This window comes from Varanus komodoensis, unplaced genomic scaffold (assembly GCF_004798865.1).
Source record: "Varanus komodoensis strain SLA01 unplaced genomic scaffold, ASM479886v1 scaffold1, whole genome shotgun sequence".
Taxonomy (NCBI): domain Eukaryota; kingdom Metazoa; phylum Chordata; class Lepidosauria; order Squamata; family Varanidae; genus Varanus; species Varanus komodoensis.
The window spans coordinates 35,264,366-35,285,009 of NW_025335268.1; the positions used below are offsets into that span (position 1 = coordinate 35,264,366).

Below are 20,644 nucleotides of genomic sequence, written 5' to 3' on the forward strand. Positions count from 1 at the left end.
GGGGGTGTTACACAAACATGTGCATCTGCAGCTATGCAATTCGTGTAAGTTTCCCCTCTGTTTTACTGTTCTGCCATGAAATTTGCATGTATTTGCCAATTTCAGACATGCTCTGCTTTGAAATGTGTGCATATCTGTTGATCATCATCACTGCTCTATAATCTACATACATGTTTGAATGCTAATAGTACAGTCCAGTGAAGGGAAGCAACAAACACCAAAAGTTAAAAGTAGCTGGCAGTTGCAGCAGAAGGGGTTTTTTGGGCAGGTGTGATAGGTAGTACATGAAACAACTGTTTTTAAGGGGCACACTAGTTTAGCAAGCTTTGAAAGGAGGATGAAACTGATACGGACACTGACAAGAGCGGGGATATTGACAGGCTAGGCCAGGGGTCGGCAACCTTTAACACTCAGAGAGCCATTTGGACCCATTTCCCACACAAAAGAAAACAATGGGAGCCGCAAAACCTTTTGACATCTAAAATGAAGATAACACAGCATATATCATTTTTTTTTACCTTAATGCTATGTATATCTTCATTATGATTTGGCTGCAGCTCTTTTTCAATCACTAAAAACTGTTATTTTTAATCTTACATTATAAACTAGTAGGACTCCTTTCATATATTTTGAATAGGAGAACAGCTTCCTGAAGAGTCAAAGTCAGTGCTAAAGGGCTGCATGCATTAAACAGCAAACCCCCATAAGTTCGTAAGTGGTAAAAGCAAATGAATATACCCATGTATCATTAAACGTTTGGTTTTCTTCAGAAACTTTTCTTTTCTTCAATTTATTCATGGTTGGCCTATGGTGGGAGGGAGCTCAGTAAATTGGTGCGGATCCGCAGATATAGGAGATATAGGTGTGTTTAGTGACTGATTAGCAGATAAACAGTCAAGTGCTGTGAATTGTGACAGGTCCCAAGCGCAGCTTTTACCATTCAGATGAAGGAGATTACATTGGGACAAAGAGAATCTTTTCAGCAGTTTCATGTAACATGAGAGCCTGCAGGAAGCTTGTTTAGCAGAGGAATGTAGCGATTTACTTAACTAGCTGATTTACTTAACTAGCTAGTGCTGAGTGGAGCTTCCAGCAGATCAGCGGCCGTGCCAGCACGTTTTGAGCAAACGGAGCCGCAACAGAGGAGTTCAAGAGCCACGTGCGGCTCCAGAGCCGCGGGTTGCCGACCCCTGGGCTGGGCAAAATAGGCACAATGTTGTGCTTTTTTACACCTGTCAGTGACTTTGATTAGAAACATGTTACCATATTCATATAGGCTCAGAAAATCCATTTTTATTTGGACAGCTGATGGCGGGAAGGGGAAGTTTCTATCAGTACTAACAACTCTAACAAGCCAACTGCAAATATCCTGACACAGAAAATAAAGAGTTCTGCCACAAAGGTACCAAAAAGATATATCAGGAGCTGATGGAAGGCCTTGGGGGGGGGGGGGACCGAGCGGTAAAACAGGTTAAGAAGCAAGCAATCATCCCATGATGGCTTATGCTCAATGTGACATGAGAACTCACCAAAGGCTTCTAACTAGCCACATAATAATTGCAGAAACGCATATAGGCAAGCCTTCTTTGATATTTAAAATACCAACTACAGTAACGTTCAAAGCTTTTCGAGAAAGTTATAAGCCCTTTACTGAGCAAATTGAGATAGCTATTATAGCTTATACCACTTAGAGAAAGAATACACTGATAAGCAGTTCCTTTGCCAATATCACATTATGGAGGAATTTAGTAGGGATATGGAATTGCTTTGAATATTTTTGCCTGGATCCAGGATTAGTAATATATAACAGCTTTTCTTGCTTTCTATTTGTCCCAGCTCCCTAATTTCTTCTTCTATTTTTAAGTTGCTTAAATGTGTATTTGAAGACCTTGCCTTAAATTTACTAATGTCAAAAACAGTACTTTCTTAGAATGAACTTTATGCAGGAAATGTTGTATGTGGTAAATCAAATAGGTTCCACCCAAGTACTAATCCAAATATGTTTCACTTAAATTGAAGTCCTCACCTAACAAAGCAAGAGGAGTACAGCCGGAATAGAAGCAGATAGGTGCCAGACATTTTTGCCTGTCTCCCATCACTTCCTGTTTCTTCTTACATGGCAGTTGCTATAAATCATTCAGTGGTACAGTCAACTGTTATTTGCCAAATTCACCATATAAAATTTGGTACATTTTACTTCAGGACATGATGCAGTACCTTTCTCCTCAAAATAACTAAAACTAGCAGATATAAATACATGTTCTGAAATATATTTTGATAATCAAAGTTAAATATATCATGCAGTATCATTTCCTCACATAAGTAAGGATGCAAATGTAGCTTTAAAAAAACAAGATTTCTAAAGAAATAAACAAATGCACAAAAGTGTACAAGGATTTCAGTGTACAGCTATCTAGTTTGATTCCTAGAATATGGATTTTTGTTAGTTTTTGTTGCATTTACACTAAAATTCAGGAGAGCGAGACAAGGAGCTATTGAATCTAACTAACTTGAAAGAAATTTTTAAAAGCTTCTGGCCTACCGTACCCTTACTTTGCAGTAGTTTCTTTAAAACAAAAAGGAAAGAATTTGTTATTTCAATTAAGGCCAAAACATCAAACTACATCTATGGAAATGCTAGGCTACCAGAATAGTAAGTATATAAACTATTAAAATTTTAAGGAATGATAAACCTCCATGACTATGAAAAGCTAGAAAACAATCACACTTTGTAATATGATGAGACTACCAATGATGATACTTCTTTTGTACACGGTCTTGAGATTTTTTGAAAATATAACATGATATAGAAAATTTTAAAATAAATAAATATAAACCAAAACAACCAGAATGATTCACTAGATTATATGGTACATTGAGCTGTAGTGGCAGCAACCAGTGTGGCAATAGGCATTATTATGTTAAAATTCCAGGTATTTCACAGATGCCAGAACTCAGTGGTAGAGCAGAACAGCCCAGGTTTAATTCCAAGCATCTCTAGGCAAGGCTCAGGGAGACTCTTAAAACCCCGAAAAGCTGCTTTCAGTTTATATACAACACTGAACTAGATGGAGAAAAAGTCTAACTTGATATAAGACGGTTTCCTTTCTATAAGATGCATACCTTCAACCAATAAAAATATATTAAAAGTCTTCACCTCATGCTGGATAACAACCATAATAGGTCCAAGCCAATCCTCTCCAGCAAAGCATTCCAAAGCCATATTACCATAGGTCAAACTACATTTCCTGTGGCTTTTGTCACCAAGTATACTGCTGTAAACTTGGGGCAAGGCTACTTGAAGGATCATCGCCTCCCATATATACTCTAAGACTGCCTTCTGAGTCCCTCCTCCATGTGCTCCCAACAAAGAAGAGGGCCTTTTCAGTAGTGGGGTCCTATACGTAAATGTCCTTTACAGAGTGGTTCACCTGACAGCTACACTGTGACCATTTTAGTGCCAGGTGAAGACCTTTGTGTTTTCCCAGGGTTTTGTTTTTAAAATGCTATTGCACTGTAAAATGGTATTGCACTTTAGACCTTTATATTGTTGTTGGCTGACTCTGGGTTGCTGCTGCTGTTCTTAGATTTGAACTTATTCCATTTTAAACTTTTAAATACTTTAGATCATGTTTCATCTTGTTGTATTTTATGGTTTCAATCTCTGTCTACTGCTCAGAGAATTTTGGCTACTGAGTAGCAGAGATATGCAATAAATACATAAAATATGTATTGGTTCCTAGCTGATAAGGTCTATCATAAGCATCATTATGACTCCCTGTTACCACTGCATGTGTTGATTATGATTTGAAAAGGGAAAGGTCTCCAGCCCTTGTTAGATTCTCATCATCATAGAAGAGTAGAGCTGGTGGGGGCCTATAAGATCATCAAGTCCAACCCCCTACTAAATGTAGGAATCCAAGTTAAAGCATCTATGATAAATGGCTGTCCAACTGCATTGTGAATGTCTTCAATGTCGGAGAGTTCATGACCTCCCTAGCTCATTGGTTCCATTGCTGTACTGCTCTAGCTGTCAGGATGTTCTTCCTTACATTCAGCTAAAATTTGGACTCCTGTAACATGAACCTGTTATTCTGTGTCCTCTTCTTAGGCATGACTGAAATGAGAACCTGGCCCTCCTCTATGTGACAGTCTTTCAAGTATTTAAAAAGTGCTATCATAGCTCTCCTCAGTCTTCTCTTCTCCAGGCAGAACACCCAGTTCCTTCAGTATTTCCTCATAGGGCTGTTTCCAGACCCCTCATCATCTTCGTACCTTTCCTCTGAATCCCCTCAAGCTTATCTACATCCTTCCTGAAGTGTGGTGACCAGAACTGGACATGATACTCAAGATGGGGCTTAACTAGTACTTAATCAAAGGGAACCAGTACCTCACATGGTATGCAAGCTATACTTCTACTAATGCAGCCCAAAATAGTATTTGCTTTTTTTGCAGGCACATCACATTGTCAGCTCATGTTCAGCTTGTGATTTACAAGAACTCCAAGTTGCTTCTCACTTTTAGAACCATTCAGCCAGATATTTCCCATTCTGTAAGCATGCATTTGGTTCCATTTTCTGTAGGTGCAGAACTCGGCATTTGCCTCTATTGAAATTCATTCTCTTCCTATGAGCCTAGAACTCAAGCCCATCAATATCACATATTTTGACCAAGAGGCATTTCAGACGGTGGAGAATTTATATTCTCATTGTGAAAGTAATTTTTTCCTAAGCCTATTAAACATCAATGTTGGGGTAAGGGTTCACCCATTGTGAGTTCTATAACTGAAAAAAACCTACCATCTGGCCAGAACAAAGCACAACTGCAGCTTAAGTCATGTTTTCCTGTTCCAGGAAGATTGTTTTTGTATTGTCTGAAATCAATTCATGTTAAGACATTCCTCTGTAACTATGGAAATATCTTCAGATTGTTCAGTACCACAGTTCTTCAGGAGAAAAGTTGGAGACTAATCGTGGAACCTTTTCCACACAAAGTATGTGCTTTACCACTGAGTTGTGGTCTCTTTTGAATTAACAAACTAATGAACTTCCCCTATAAACACCAAATGAATTTCTGAGATCTTTCAAGGAGGCTTTATTGGTCATTCTATGACCAAGAGCACATAAACAGGTCTTCTCAGTATGGGCACTCACCCTCTGGACCCACTCTCCCATGTGAGGTTGATAGGTGGAGACTGCAGTGAGCTTCAAACATCTCTTGAAAATGCATGTCTTCACTTAAGCATTTCCTGGTTTATACTCAGTCATGACACTATTCTGTTTTACTGCTTTTAAGGTATTTACTGCTTTTAAGGTATGTTTTCAAGGTATTTAATATTTTTCTATTGGATTTTCTATTACATTTAATAATTCTATTACATGTGGTAGACAAGTATTATTTTGTCTACCGATTCCTTGCTATCTCATCGCCCACAGCAGTCTGCCCCATGCTTTCTATATAATCAGAACAGAGCCAAATTCTGGGTGACCCCCCAACCTCACCTGGAAGAACTCAATATTCCATTTCATTATGTTTGTATCCACCTGTCCTCTAAGACAGTTAATGATATTATACTTCAGGTTTCTCCTACCTGGTGTTCTCCAGTTATGTTGGACTATAGCTTCTACTCATACTGACCATGCTAGCTAGGCATAGGAGTTGTAGTCCAAGAGAGTCATAGGTTGGAGGTTGGCCATAGGTTGGAGAAGGCCATTTCAGTGCTACAATAACTCTCATCTGATAAGTTATATTGTATTTTTTGGATTTTTAATGTTCATATTCATTGTAATTTATTGTTGTAAGCCGCCCCGAGGCTTCGGCGAATGGGGCGGCATAAAATGTTTTAATAAATAAATAAATAAATAAATAAAATAACAAAATAGCAACTCTTCCAAAGTAACCCAGAGATCTGAAGTGGACTTTTCCCATCTAACAGTATGCTCCAATCTAACATGCTAACTCATTACCTTTTAGAATATTAAGAACCACAACTACAAACCAAGTTAAACCACAAAGTTAAAGTCCAAGACTGCCTCCATTAAAAGAAAGGAAAAGCAGGTTGTCCAATTGTATACTCAATCCTACGTTAGTCTCTCTTTTAGTAAAGACAATTTGTCACAGAGGAAATCTGAGTACTGTTAGAACTAGCACTTTCCTACAGAAGTTAAACTTAAGGTGGCCTGTCCTTTAGCAAAAGAGAGGAATATAATAAACCATTTGATTATTTAGTAGGCAGAGTACTCTTGAACACTCATGTAATAGCTGCCTGATGGGGGTTAGGATGTGGCAGCAGGGCACCTCCACTAGAGAGCAGCATGTTCATCCCTGTGGCCTGTTATAAGCTCCAGAGGGATAAGTCTGCTGGTGATATAAAAAGAACTTTTTATTTAACCATCATTTTTATAATCAAGGGTTTTACATGTTTTAAGATTGTTTTATATCCTGTTCTCACAGTCGCATTTTCTATTTTTTTCTTCCTTTTCCTTTTAGTTGATAATGTTCAGTTTATATGCGTTTAATAATTGTAGTTTATTATTGTATTATTTTAATTTTATACTATGTAAGCTGTCCTGAGCACTTATGCGGAAGGACGGGATACAAAAAATAAATATTCCCACCAGTGATAGACACTAACATGTCACATTTTCAGGTGAGCTGAAGGTGGCTTTGATATATTACCTTCTGCCCCACATTTCTTGTTTCTCTCCTGTACATTCTCTATGTTGCTACATACATATAATTGATTATAATGCAAAGCTCCAAACTAACTTAACAGCACAAACCTATTTAAAAGATTTTATTTCTTTAATGAAACAGCTTCAATGTAAACCTTTAAATCAAAGCAAGATGTTTGGTCAAAGTTTTCTGCAATGCAATGTACCTTTGGCCATCTAGACTATTCATATAAACTCTTCCTTTAGTTCTACCATTTAACCTTAACAATATTAATTATGAATTACATTTTCTAGGAGATGATTATTTCAAAGATGGAATGGGCAGGTTCCAGGGTACACAATATATTTGGGCAAAATAAAGCTATCATATTAACTCGTTACTAAATAGAACTTCAGCAGAGCTAAGGCTTCTAGAAAAGAAATATACATCTTGTTTTCCAACATTCTCATTTTAGCAACTGTATGGAAAGGGTTGGCTCAGAGTTTAATTTTAATCAGAGTTTAATCTCCACCCAAAACTTCCATTTGAGGTATGCCTTAGTCTTGGGATAAAAAACTTCTAACAATATGCCACTTGCTTTTCCCTCACCGAGCAACCATTTACCTTCCATAATTTATGGGATAAAGCAGTTGAATTTCCAAGTCAAAGAGGCTATGACTTTCAGGCAGTGTTTTATAAATTAAACACTATGGGCACTTGTGATACACATGTATACTAAAGAAAAAGTTGATTAACAGTCTAGTCCTATACACATTTGAGACTAAGCCCCACTGAAATCAACAGAACTTACTTCTCAATAGACAAGCACTGCATTTCCATATAAGAATCACTGCCAATTCTTTAGATATATTAGACACTAGCAGTGTGGAGGAATGTTAAGGAGACTTGGAATCTAAAAGAAAAAATTCCCCTTTGAGAATCTTCCAAAGATAGTGTTTTCTGGTGCTTACCATTTGAAAAAAATATATCATTTCGAGCATTTGGCAGGGACAAGGACAAGGGTAGTGGTGAAGAGAGCTGTGAGAAGAAAACGATGAAGATATAACCATATTCTGAGCCAACAACACTGACTAATGGGACACTATCTGACTAGAATACTCTGAGTATAAAAATAAATTGAAGGAATATGAGATCACATTTTTGAGCTAAACAGGTAAATGAACAGAACACGGCAAAGTTTCTGGTAGCTGTGTTTACTACAATAGCAGCTAGTGCAACTGCAACTGATATGTGATAACGACAAAGTGTAAATTCTGTTCAGCATTATGATTCTTTTAACTCAAGCTCTTAGTCAACAAGTATGTTTTCTAAATGCAGAATCTGTTAAAATCTCTCCAAATCACACTTTGGGGCCCAAAATTGCGTGCAACTGTCTCTCCCCCAGAAGGTGTCTGTGAAATGGCTGGGATATGCTATTCTGGAGCTTATCATTTGAAAACTATTAACTTCATACAAGCAAATAAGTGATGCATAGTAAAGCTTCCAATAATTAAAATGTTTTCATATGTAGGCTTGCCCTGTGAGTTAAGGTCTGTTTGGACTATCAAGATGGAGTAAGGTTGGTATTACTAAAAGTATTAGTCTATGTCTCTGCATTAGTACAGGTCTATCCTTCCATCTACTACATGCAGGGTTAACCAAGGGAATTCACATTACAGTAACCTATAATCAGACCACAAGCTTCATGTTCCTGTGAATAGCTTATTCCAGAGGGGTAGCTAGTCTAGTCACAAAAGAAGAGAACCTAAAACTATTATAATATTTTGTGAATTCCATTAGGACACAATCCTATGAGTTATACTTTCAAGTGACAGAGTCTCTGAGTTTGCCTCTTTCCACCTATCATCTGCGCAACTAACAAGGGGTAAGGGAAGGAAGCCCCACAACATCTCCTCCTCTTTGCTCATAGTTCTATCTACAGGCATTGTAGACGAACTCTGCATTATCCTATAGCACCTCAGGTGTTGTTTGGGGCCACAGGATTACTGTTCATCTATTACCAGTGACATGCCAAACATAATACTGGAAAGATTTGGGTAACATTGAAAAAAATGTTTTAAAAATGGCATTATGCTGTGACTAGTTCAGACATAAAAGATGGATTGACTCCATAAAGGAAGTCACAACCATGAATTTAGAACAGCTAAATAGGGATGTAATGGATTAGGACATTTTGGAGTGCTTTCATTCACAAGGCTTCCATAAATTGAATATGATTTGACAACAACTGCCATTCAGAAATAAAATCTTCTCTAAAGGATACAATTCCTGAAGTTGCCTGAAATGCATTTACACCAAAATCAATAACGCATGATGGATACAATCACAACTTCCCAACAGCAATGTTCACAATACTAGAAACAGATTAATTGCCACAAGAATATATTTCCATGTAGTTGAAGCCATATTTATGGGCATGCTGAAGGTATATTACTGTTGTCTCTACAAATACATTACTAGCATAGCTGGTACTCTTAAGCATTCAATAAAGACAAAATAAGACCTATAAAAATATAAGCAAGCATGGGATAGTGGCTAGAACATCCCTGAAGGAAAGGTGAAACAAAAATACTCTTCCTCTAAATACTGGATATCCTTATAGATCATGGGTCCCCAAACTACAGCCTGCGGGCTGGATCCAGCCTGCCATGCCCATTTATCCGGCCCGCCATAGCTCACCATGCTCACAAGGAGATAGTTTTGGACTTGCTCAGAGAAAAGTATCTCCTTGCGAGAAAGCTGCTGCTGGGCAAGGTGCCGGCTTGCTCGCAAGATCGTTTTGGAGAGAATGATCTCTGTGCAAGCATGCCCCCCCCCCCCAACCCGCACCACCTTGGCGGCCTGCACCCATCACTGGCACCTTTCAACTGGCCCCGTTCAAAAAGTTTGAGGACCCCTGCTATATGTAGATGATGGTTTTCACCTTTACTTTTCAGCATCATCAACAGGCCTGTGCCTATTATTATTGCAGTACATTTATACTCTGCCCTTCTTCCTTTTGCAGGGAATTCAGAGTGGTTTACAAGGTTCTCTTCCTCAATTTTTCCTTACAACAACCACCCTTTGAGGTAGGTAAGGCAGAGCATCCTTGACTGGCCTAAAGTTGCCTAGTAAGCTTCATGACCAAGTGAAGATTAGAACCAGGATTTTCCATGTCCCACTCTAACCACTAGAATGCAGTGCCTCAGGAGAAGCTAGAAGATGGTTGCTTATTGTAAGCTTTCAAAGTGATTTGAGTCTGACTGTGCTGCTATTGGATTCCATGTAACTTTCGGCCCATTAACAATTTTTCAAAATAGCACACTGACACACAGCTGGTTCTAATGTGAGATCTCACCTTTTATTATTCATGAATGTTCCCTAGACCCTCAGAAATATTTTTGGCCTACCATTCACAGGGCAATTTCATCTAGAATGCTAGTCAACTAAAAGACGTCACAAGCGTATTTGTTTACAGAATGAAGCTGCATTTGTCTGGCATTGAAACAATGACCCTTCACTTCCTTTGAACATAGTACAGGGGCCTATTCCAAACAGAGAGAAACAGCAATTTGACTCTGTTTCTGCTACTATCTAAGCTGAAAATCTTCAGGTTTGGCTTCCAACAGTTGACAAAAGGAAATTCACATTATACCATGGTATTAAAAATGCTTTATAAATGGAATTCCATGGCAAAATGATGTCAATGGAACACTATACTGTAAGACATTAAAAACCAGCAATGCCTTTAAATATTTTCCAAAAACCATATATATAATTAACAAAATGGCATTTTCTTTCTATATTTCCACTGATAATCAATTTATAAACCAGTTAAACTTAATTCACAATATCCATTAAACATTTGGTGAAACAATCTAAGCAAATGAAATAGTATATGAATAACAGACGTGAATTTTGTATATCTGATTCAACTTCCAGTACTCTGCCTCTGCACTACCGAATGGCTGAGCTCAAAGCAACAGGCAAGCTATCTATCCTCATCTTCATGTCACTATCCAGGGTAAGAATGGCACAGAGCACACCTCAAATTTTGGCTTCTGATCCAAATTTATTCTACATTTTTCTCCATTCCCCTGAAAGCCACCTCTTTGGTGGATGAGTACACAATAATTCTAATTCACTCAACAAAGTAATATATGGGGGACTATGTGCCATATTTGTTTCAGAGTAGCTTGTTGAATTGTCTGAACCTGGTAGCATGGTTGTAAACTATAAACAAGCCATTCCGGCCAGTTTAGAAAAGACAACAAGCCACTCTGGAAAAAACATGGATCATAACCCACCACAGTAATGGCATGTGAGCCCAGTCAATGTGTGTGAGCATTTTTGTATAGCCACTGCAATGCCCAAGAGCATATGGACTAACTTTCAGGAGTTCCTGCCTTTCTCTCACCTTCACTGTCATGTCCAACTCAAGTATCACCCATCCAATAAAATGAATACATTATCACATATCAGAATTCCTGCAAATTAAGTATTTGTAGACACCACTGATGGCTTTAGTGAAGGCCTGCATAAATTCTTACTTCAATGATTAAAGTAGGCCAATAAAGTAACTACAATAAATTTCACAGAATATTGGTAATATTGGAGAAAAGCTGCATTCCTGATATCTCTCTTCCTTTATTTTTTAAAGGACCCATGCTATTTCACTAATTTCACACAAAAGCATACACAACTAAAAAGGTGCTAAAAGCCACCTAAGTTACTCTAATTGATGTTTTAAATTTTTATTAGTTTGAATAATATTCTACTTTTAAAAATTACACTTTTACTTTATAAATAAATTCAGGAGAAGGAACGGAAAGCAGTCCTAACAATGTAAAATACAAGCAACAAAGTAAACACACACTGATCAATTTTCTATTAAAGTTTAGTAGCAAAAGAAAAATAACTCTGATTTCCACAGGGCTACTCACAATTGTTTCTAAACTCAGTAACTGCATATTCCAAGCTAAATAAAATAAAACAGAAAATAAAACAAAGGATGTTTAACCATATACCTTTAAATGTAAACTCATACTGACGGAGTTTCAATATTACTTCCTGGGTTATTATAAAGATACTACAAAGGGAAAAAAAGCTATCTATAGCTCCAGATGAGGTCAGAGTATTACTCAGCATATGTGCTTTGCGATTAATTTTTTTGAAAACTGGAACTCATTTTTTCCCTTTTCCTGTTTGAATGCTGAGTACTGAAAAATAAAGGATAACTACAAAGAACTTGATCCAGTTTTGAAGAAACTGATTAGATTACTCAATTATCTAAAAACGATTACATGAGCAGAAGGCATTTTCTTGGGAATTCTCCCTGAACTAGTACGATATTCAAGAATAGGAATGAGGCCGAGTTTGGTAGCATGACAAGAATAAACCACAGCAATCCTTTAGACTGCACATTACTCCTTCTCTCTTCAGGGTGGCTGTGAAGTTTAGAATTTTTTACCTGCATTTTGCATTATCCAGTTTGTTTGAACACAGCAAACTGTGGTTAACCTTAACTATACTTAGTGGAAATAAGCCAACTTCAAACCATGATTTACAAAGCTAGTTAACTTCCAGTAACTACAGCTAGGATTGACCACAATTTAGGGTTCTGATATAGCACTAATCTGACTTAATCTAACACAAAAGCTTCTGATTTCCTCACAACCACAGTGGCAGTGAGTAGAACTGTGTGTGAACCCAAGGCTCACTGCAGCTCACTTTAAGAGCTATGTCCAAACACATGAGAGTGCAGATTCAGTTTTACCCTGACAAGCTATAACACATCTATAAATGGGAAAAAAAGCTATGAGGAATTTGCAAGAGGAAATGTAATGAAGACATTAAAGCCTTTTATGCAGCGTAGATGTTTCACAAATGATGTATAATATTAATAAGTTACAATTAATTTTACTGAGTGGCTACTTTTTTGTTTCTGAAAAGGCTGAAAACAAGATTAAGAATTTAATTTTGTTTTTTTTAATGTATCTAGCTTTTACCAGATAGAGAAAAGCATGAAAGCATGGCTAAGTTCAGACATGATGTTAAAGTATTAAAATGCAATTCGAAAACAGACACAGGAAAAGACAGAAAACTAAGTGACTAAGTTACATGCTTTTCTTTTATTTCTGTCTATGTTTGGAAACACTAGTTGTAAACAAGCACTGTTTACATGAGATAAATAATTTGCATGAGATAAAAGAAAAAAGAGGTTGTATGTTAATGCTGAAATTGGAAGACAGTTTCATGGCTTACTCCTACAACTAAATATAAGAACAAGGAAGAAGGTGTAGGTTTTAAACATTTACTTTTACAATAAGAGCACAGGTTATGCTTTTTTTATACTCCTACAACTCTTGTACTTTTTTTAGTACTGATCAGCTGCTCCCTGACACTTCTCATCACTCTTCCAACAAAATTCATGTAATATCTTCCTAGAATTCAGGGAAGGCATGTGAACCCACTTACAGACAAGTAAGGTTAACTTAAGACCATGGAACTTACCTGTAAGTAAATAGGCCTCGCATGGACAGACTGCAATTTTCAGAATTACAACAAACAATAGATACTCCCAATGTGACATCCACAAAGAGGTAGAGAGAGATGTATGCAAGTGGTGTATACAAAATGTAAACACGCTAAATGGACAGAAGTGGGAGTGCATGTTCTTAAGTAATCACACCTTATTCTGAAACACAGAGGTAGAGAAAGGTAGCTCACGGAACAATAGGGCGAATCTACAGGGAGGGTTGGGGAAAATACTTTAAGAAATACTTTTAGCACAGCGTTTTTCTGATCACGTGATCGTTTATTTTCCTATTTACCAGTAGTTAACGAACATATCAGTAGTAGGGCGAAACTCATTCTAGAAAGCGTCAAAAGTTTGCTTTCCAGCTCCTTTGCCTGCTTGCCTCCCTCCCCAGAAAGGAAAGTATGTCTAAGGCCCAAACCCATGTGCCTGTTTGTCTGCAAGGGTACAATCCACAAAACGTACCAAAGTGAAGCCACAGGTTCGTCTCCTAAGTTCAACTGAGGGAGAGGCGCCAAATGTTCTTTCGGACACGGTCCTAACGTACCCCATCCCTAGTCAGCACTGGAGCCCCCCAACGCTGGTGCGCAACGGCGGACCCTCCAACACGCCCTCCAGTTTTCTCCCAGCAGCGGAGGACCCCTGCCTACTCCTGCAAACCGTTCCCTCGAAAATTACCGACCACCTCCCTACCCTGGACGGAATCGCGCCCGACGTTTTCTAAAAAGCACGGCAAAACAGCGGGGCGGCGGCGGGGTGATCCAGAGGCAGCGGCTCCGAGAGCAGGAGCTGACCACCTGGGGCGGAGTGTGGAGCAGGGAAGCAGTGCGCTGGGGTCGGCGGCGCTTTCTCCTCACCTTGGTGGCCATGGTGGGGTTGAGGCAGCGAGTCTCCCCCCTACCCGGGAAAGAGCCTAGCTGGTTGCTCTGCCTGTGGGTCCCTCCTACTGGGCCGCGGCGCTGAGGGAGGAGGAATTGGAGGAGGAGGGCGGCGGCGGCGGCGACGCTGCTGGCTCCCGGGTCTCTTTCAGCCAGCCAGCCAGCCAGCCGCCCTCCGTCACCTCTTCCTCTTCGCCAGCGCCTGAGGCGATCTGGCTGCTCGTCAGGCGGAAGGCAAATCGCTCCTGAACTCACGACAAGGCAAAGTGCAGGCTGAGGGAGCCCCCTACGTTTCCTTTCGCCTGCCTTTCTTTTTCCTTCTGCCTCTTCCTCGTCCGCTCGCCCATATCCAGGGGCGGAGTTTCACGAGGGCGTCCCGAAACCCAGGCGAGGAAAGGGACGGGAAGAAGTCGCCGCCTCGTCAGCCCACCCTGGCGCACGTGACCCTCGCCGTCCGCGACCGACAACTTCGCACACGGCGCGGGGGTCGGTGTGGGGCTTCCCTGTTCCTAATTTTTCTTCATCCTTATCTCTCGCCGCGAAGGTTGCACTGGGGACGCTGCCTAACGACTGCATCACAGACCAAACTTTTCCCAGCAGTGGAAGCATTTATAAGCAGCAGCGTCAAGGTATTCCTTGATTATAACAATATTTGTTGTTTGTTGAGCGCCTAAAACAATGAGTTCTGTAAGGAACGCGTAGAAAAGGCAGGCCCTGCACAGCTAGGCTTTCGATCGAGTGTATTTAATATTACTACTACTACCACCAATAATAGTAATGTCAAAAAGGAGCAAGTGTTTACGTTGTACGTTATTAGAGTGTTCAGAGTGCTTCTATAGCTGCTGTACTAGGGAGTAAGCCCCCGATTGAATGTAGTGAGACTTCTGTATAGGATTTCACTGACATATCTAGGCTGCATTCCCTTTACCTGACTGGCAGTAAGCCCCATCGGACTCACTAAAACTTTCTTCTGAGTAAGCATGCCTTGCATTGTTTCATTTGGATGATTCAGATGCACAATTTGTTGGAAATAAGGCCTATCTAAGGAAATGAACATCTTTTTAGCAAATTATTGGGCTGCTTAGGCCAGTGCCCGTTTAAAGATTTAACAAACTGATTTTGGTCTAATCATTTCCCAAGATGTATGTCACAACAAAGGTGCAGTCCTATGCATATATAGACCGAAAAAATCCAATAATTCCCATCATCCTGGTTGTCTGGGGAATACTGGGAATTGTGGAGAAGTTTTTCTAGCTAAATATATACGGGATTGCACCCTGAATCTGTTTATCTTCAAGACACTGTTCATTTTGCTGCAACATGATAAATTCCTGCAATCCTTACACTAATATCATGTAGTGGATCAATATTACTGTACCTCAGGCTGGGATTTGAGATCTTGGTTCTAGTCTTTCCTTGGCTATGAAGATCATCAGATAGTTTTGGACCATTTTGGCTAGCTATCCAGAATGGGTTGATGGGTCATCATGCTGTCTGAACATAGTCAATAACTGGGAGTGCATTCCTGTGGTTCCTGGGTGAGAATTTCAGGGGCCATAGGTTTGTTCAGGAAATCCCTCTGAGGTCAGAGACAGTGTTCTGACTTGGAGAACCACCCCCAACCTTGGAAGCCCCTGTGTTTAGGGGTTTCTGAGTGGTGAATATGTAGTCCATAGGAGTGAGCCCTAAGGAAAGTAAGAACTAATAACATGTTCCAAATTCATTTCAGTCAGCACCTACTCTAGCCTGTAACAAAAGTTCGGGCATTTTCCACAAATATATATTAAAAGTTATAACTACAAACTATTACTTCTAGGTTAAGAAGCCAAAAGTTGTTCAGCAGTCACACATGTGACTCCTCCCAGGCCTGGGAGTGGGTGTTCTGATGATCCAGGGTAGGCATGGGAGTAGGATGGGATAACTATGTTAAAAGGAAAGTTGTCAGCCTTCACTCATTACATTCAGCCTGTATGCCACAAATTGCTTATCCCTATAATTAACAGCTCAATCCTGGGCAAGGGGACCTTCCTAAGCCTATTAAAATCATTGGATTGAGCTGCATATTTCTTGCTCTTTGAACAAAGGCTTGAATCCATACTAATTTGGGCTTAGAGTGAAACTATTGAAAACAATGGGACAAGTAAATCAGGACTAATAAATGGGACTTTAGTGAGTCTGCTCTCAGCATGATTAAGCCTGGATCTAACCCAGTGGATGCAAAGGACAAATATGATGAACCCTACTTTCTGAACAATCCAATAACAACATGGTGCTAGTTAACCCTGCCATGCATACCAGTTATGTGGCGGCTGGATTTCACTAATTACCCTGCTGGGACAATGTCCCTTGGAAGGCATGGCGTGGTTGTGGGGGCAGTGATTCTAATAACTCACGTACTGTTGTTGTTTACCTCATGTGCTGTGAGGTTAACAAGCCACCATAATTTCCTCTTTGTCATAATGCAGACTGCCCCATACTTAGGTTAACCTCTGCTGCTTTTTTTTTTTTTTTTTTAACGATAACCCTTCTGGTTGGAACTTTTGCATTATAAGTCAAGGATCATTAAGAAAGTGGATGCAACTTCTAAAGGCACAAGCCTAGGTATGTTTAGACAGAAAGGTGTGCTAGAACTTGCAGCATCCCTGTAGCTACTTATGTAGACTGGGGCATGTTGGGAACTGCAGGATATTATAGAATTGTGCCCTGTGACTGCTGTCACCTGTATTTCATCTTGGTAAGGAAGTTAGTCTTTTAATTCCCATAAATTGGGAGAAGTATGCACCTTTTCTTCCTAGATCAATCAAGATGGGAACCCAGAGATGTCCTCCTCCTACCTATCTTTTCTGCAAGGAGTTTGGCAATGTTTGGAAAGCCAACCTTCTACTTAAGTAGCTAAAATGTATCTAGATAGTTAGATTACCATATTTTCCGTGTATAAGATGCTACTTTTTCTTTAAAACATTTACTTAAAAATGAAGGTGCATATTATACATGGGGGGGTGGGAGCACTGGGGGGGGAGACTGGTACATGGGGGGCAGTGCACGGGGGCGGCAAAGCGACATGGGTGGGGGCGGTGTGGGTGGGGGGCAGCGAAGCTATGCACGAGCAGCAGTGGCTTGTTAGTTGGAGATGGGTAGGAAAAGTGAGGAGCGTCCTATACATGGGGGCATCTTATAGACGGAAAAACACGGTAACTTTCTTATTTTTATTTGAAAACCTGTGTATCTGAGAGTGGCTCCCCAGTTCTGGCATTAGAGTGATTATTCAACCTCAGAGCTGGGAATTCAGATCATCCTGTGATCCTCCAGAGGCTGTCTAGGGACCATAGGATTACTCTATAACAGGTTTAGCACCATTTGCCATTAAATCCAGTAGGGATTTTGGTACTTCCTGCTGCCTCTTAGGCAGCCTCTGATTATTATTCAGCTCTTTTCTCATTCCATAAACACTTTCAGGTGTGTTGTACGTGCAAGTCACAGGAAGCACATATAATATGGTAAACACACAACAGTGCAACACATGGTGCCATCATCACATTTTTTAATTTATCCAAAACCAGCTGAAATCATTCAACTTGAGCAAGACAATGATGGCTAACTGGCAGTGGCTTTAGAAAACTATAACAATACATCAGAATGGTAGAGCAAGGCACTTGAGAGGGAATCCTAGAGAAACAGGATTAACAAGATTGATGGATTTTAAATATTCTTACCACCTATTTATTACAAAAGAATCCTAAAGCAGAGTGCAAAGAATAAAACAAAGTAAAACTATACAATATTGATAAAAGGCATAATTAAATAGAGGAAAATGATGCAACAGATCGATCAACTGCATTTGTTACCTATGTAAGCAAACAGGTCTTTAGCTGGGGTCCAATGCCTATAAGTTTTGGCACTGCTTCTATATGCATGAGCAGAGAGTTCCAAAGTCAGGGTCCCTGTGTGAAGAACACTATCTCAGGTTGCCAGATATTAACAACCATGCAAATGCATTGCTATCAAGAGGGCATCCCCATTAGATAATACCTAGGCAGGTACATGATATCCCAGAAGCAATACAGAAAGACAGAGGGTCCTCAGCTCATATGGTTGCTGGTGCTGGTGCTTTCTGGTAAGAATTTTGTCTTTAAAACCTGTGTGAAAAGCTTTGACAGATGAAGCATTTCCTATCGCTGTATCTCTCTAGCTTAAACTATTGGCATTCTGGTTGTTGCGCAGCTGTTAAAAACATAGAAACTGTGCCAATAAAAGAAGTGGCTGCTCTGTGAGATGACATATTTTATTGGACTAATCAGTAATTCAAAGAAGAATCTATCTTACTCAGTATGTATTGTTCATAACAAGAACACTTTTCTTAGTAACAATGCATAGTATTTATTCAAGATTCTTACTCATTCATATCAGCCTATTTAAAACTCTCCCCAAAGGAAACTTCATCATCATGATACTTCATTTTAAATAATATGTTTCCTCAGAGTAAATTTAGTTTTTAGATAGGGCAGCTGTAGTACAAAACCACTTCTTCCTCTTTCATAATGAAGGCGTCTGTTGGTTTGATTATCCTATGTACAGCTGGTAGAAAGACCTAAATACTGGCCTTGATTTAAAGCAATTGGTTTTCTGCATTTTTATACAGTTTTGCAATGACAGCAACTGTACAGAGCCATTTTTAATAACTGACCAACTCAAATGGTATATTTCTTCATTATTTTAGTAGTCAACAATAACCTTCAATTCTTCATTGTAACAACTTACAAAGATAAAAGAACTTTCAAATTTATAAGCATTTATATTATTTATGTATTTATATACATTTATATTAAAAGTAAAATAATTAGGGAAACCTGATATGGAAGAAAGCAAATTTTCAGCCCTCACAAGCTTTTTTCCCAAGCTTAATGCAACCAAAACTTGGATTCTCAAGAAACACCACCCAGACATGTGGCTGGTCCTCAGCAAGAGAATTCTGCTGAACAGGAAGTAGATAGTATCCATGAGCACTGCTGCTTGCCACCACTGCTCACCTGAGTGTGCCACTTGGTGTCATGCATATCATCAGATTTAGTTAACATGTTCAGCTGCAAAATTCACAGAATGACTAGGAGCCAAAAAACTGTCTCTGCTGCCATCATTCTGATTTTTGGGTATTGCCTCCAGCACCCACAAATATGGAAAATGAAGTGGGAGGAGAGGGTCTACAGGAGGAAGCTCAAACTTGCCAGAAAGTTCTACTCATTGACCTAGAATTCCTGCATCTGAATTCCTTTTTGTGGGTCTGAGCTGGGTTATTGTATGTGTAGGAAATGATATCTTTACATGTCTTCTTTATTTTACATCTTCCAGGGTTGATTGAGAAGATACAGAAGAGGTTTTGATGCTGAGCACTGGTTCAAACTAAGTTTTATTCCCCAAACATCTTAATAGAAACAGGTGGTATGCCAGCTACTTATTTCTTCACTGAATTATTATTGCTCAGTAGGTAGCAAAACAATTAAGGTAGGAAACCAGAGGGTGTCCATATGTTCTTCAACAAAATTTAATAAATGAACTAGAAAAACAGACTGTGCATGTGCAATTTACAGGTTTAAGGAAGATGGAAAAAAGGTGAAAAATGGTGGCAATACATTTGTAGAGTCAAGTATAAGCAAATGTTTTGTATCAAAAATGTTTTATTTTAGCAGGAATTATATACAAGGATTTAATCAAAATAAGTTACTTGGGTATCAAAGGACTTCAGTTTTCAGTGAATCATACTATACCTGTCAAAAGTCCACTTCTATGCACATTTATTCATAAATAAGCCTCTCTATGCTCAATGAGAATAGTAAGTTTAGTGAGGTTAGCAAATATAATTTTAAGTATTAATATTTTGCCAAAATTTCTGCTTGCTGGAGCAGATTTGCGGGGGCATTAAGGGGAATTTCAGGGGAGAAGAACGGGTGGGAAAGTCCCATTATACAGGCAGAAGTCCTTTGTGCAGGTATATTTCCACTTAGGTGCAACAAGGCTGTTTGCACATAACAGTCCATTAGTTTAAAATCCAGTAGGTTGCCATGCACAGGTAAGGCTACTACCCACCCACTGCCTCTTCTTTACCACACAACCCAATACTTGTTCCTTCATAGGTCGTGCAGAGTAACGTGTAAGCAGGCAAGTCTCACACCACACAACTGATGGGCTGTCATTTTATCCAGCCTATTTGTTCCATATATACTTATAATTAACATTAAACACAGAATAATGTTGAATGCTCTCTTTTGATTGCAGCGTTCACATTTTATGCAGCCAGATTGAAGAATTAGTGACCTAGACACTTAGGGTACAATTCTATGGCAGCTAGAGAGGGATCTGTCCCAGATTTGACCTTGAAAACATCCTCCAAGTTCAAGGCTGGAAATCTAACATTGGTGCACCCTCCTCTACCTTGCAGCTGGCATGGAAGGAACCATGCCAGTTGCTACTCCAGGGTCAGAAGAGATATGAGGGTGTTTCAGGGGGCAGGAAGGGGAGGAGAGGTGCTTCATCCCAATATGTAATATCCTGGCATCAATTCAGTCTGACCTTCTTGCAT

At 39.4% G+C, this 20,644-nt stretch overlaps 1 protein-coding gene and 1 long non-coding RNA gene across 6 annotated transcripts in view; one reads left to right on the forward strand and one right to left on the reverse strand.

Moving 5' to 3' along the window:
• SNX9 (sorting nexin 9) overlaps positions 1-14,322 on the reverse strand; it is a 53,407-nt gene extending 39,085 nt beyond the window's left edge. The window contains exons 1-2 of one of the 5 annotated variants that reach the window (XM_044422056.1): positions 13,168-13,352; positions 11,598-11,632 (exon numbers count right to left, since the gene is read on the reverse strand). In XM_044422056.1, the coding sequence (XP_044277991.1) occupies positions 11,598-11,632; positions 13,168-13,327 (195 nt within the window). In that variant the 5' untranslated portion in view covers positions 13,328-13,352. Of the gene's footprint in view, positions 1-11,597; positions 11,633-11,681; positions 11,715-13,167; positions 13,353-14,049 lie in introns of those variants that run through there. The other 4 variants (XM_044422046.1, XM_044422078.1, XM_044422072.1 and 1 more) reach the window with 4 other exon arrangements.
• A 78-nt stretch (positions 14,323-14,400) lies between these two features.
• LOC123019320 lies at positions 14,401-19,632 on the forward strand. Its single transcript, XR_006413906.1, has 2 exons — positions 14,401-14,699; positions 19,417-19,632. It is a non-coding gene; the product is annotated as an uncharacterized LOC123019320 (long non-coding RNA).
• The last annotated feature ends 1,012 nt before the right edge of the window (positions 19,633-20,644 follow it).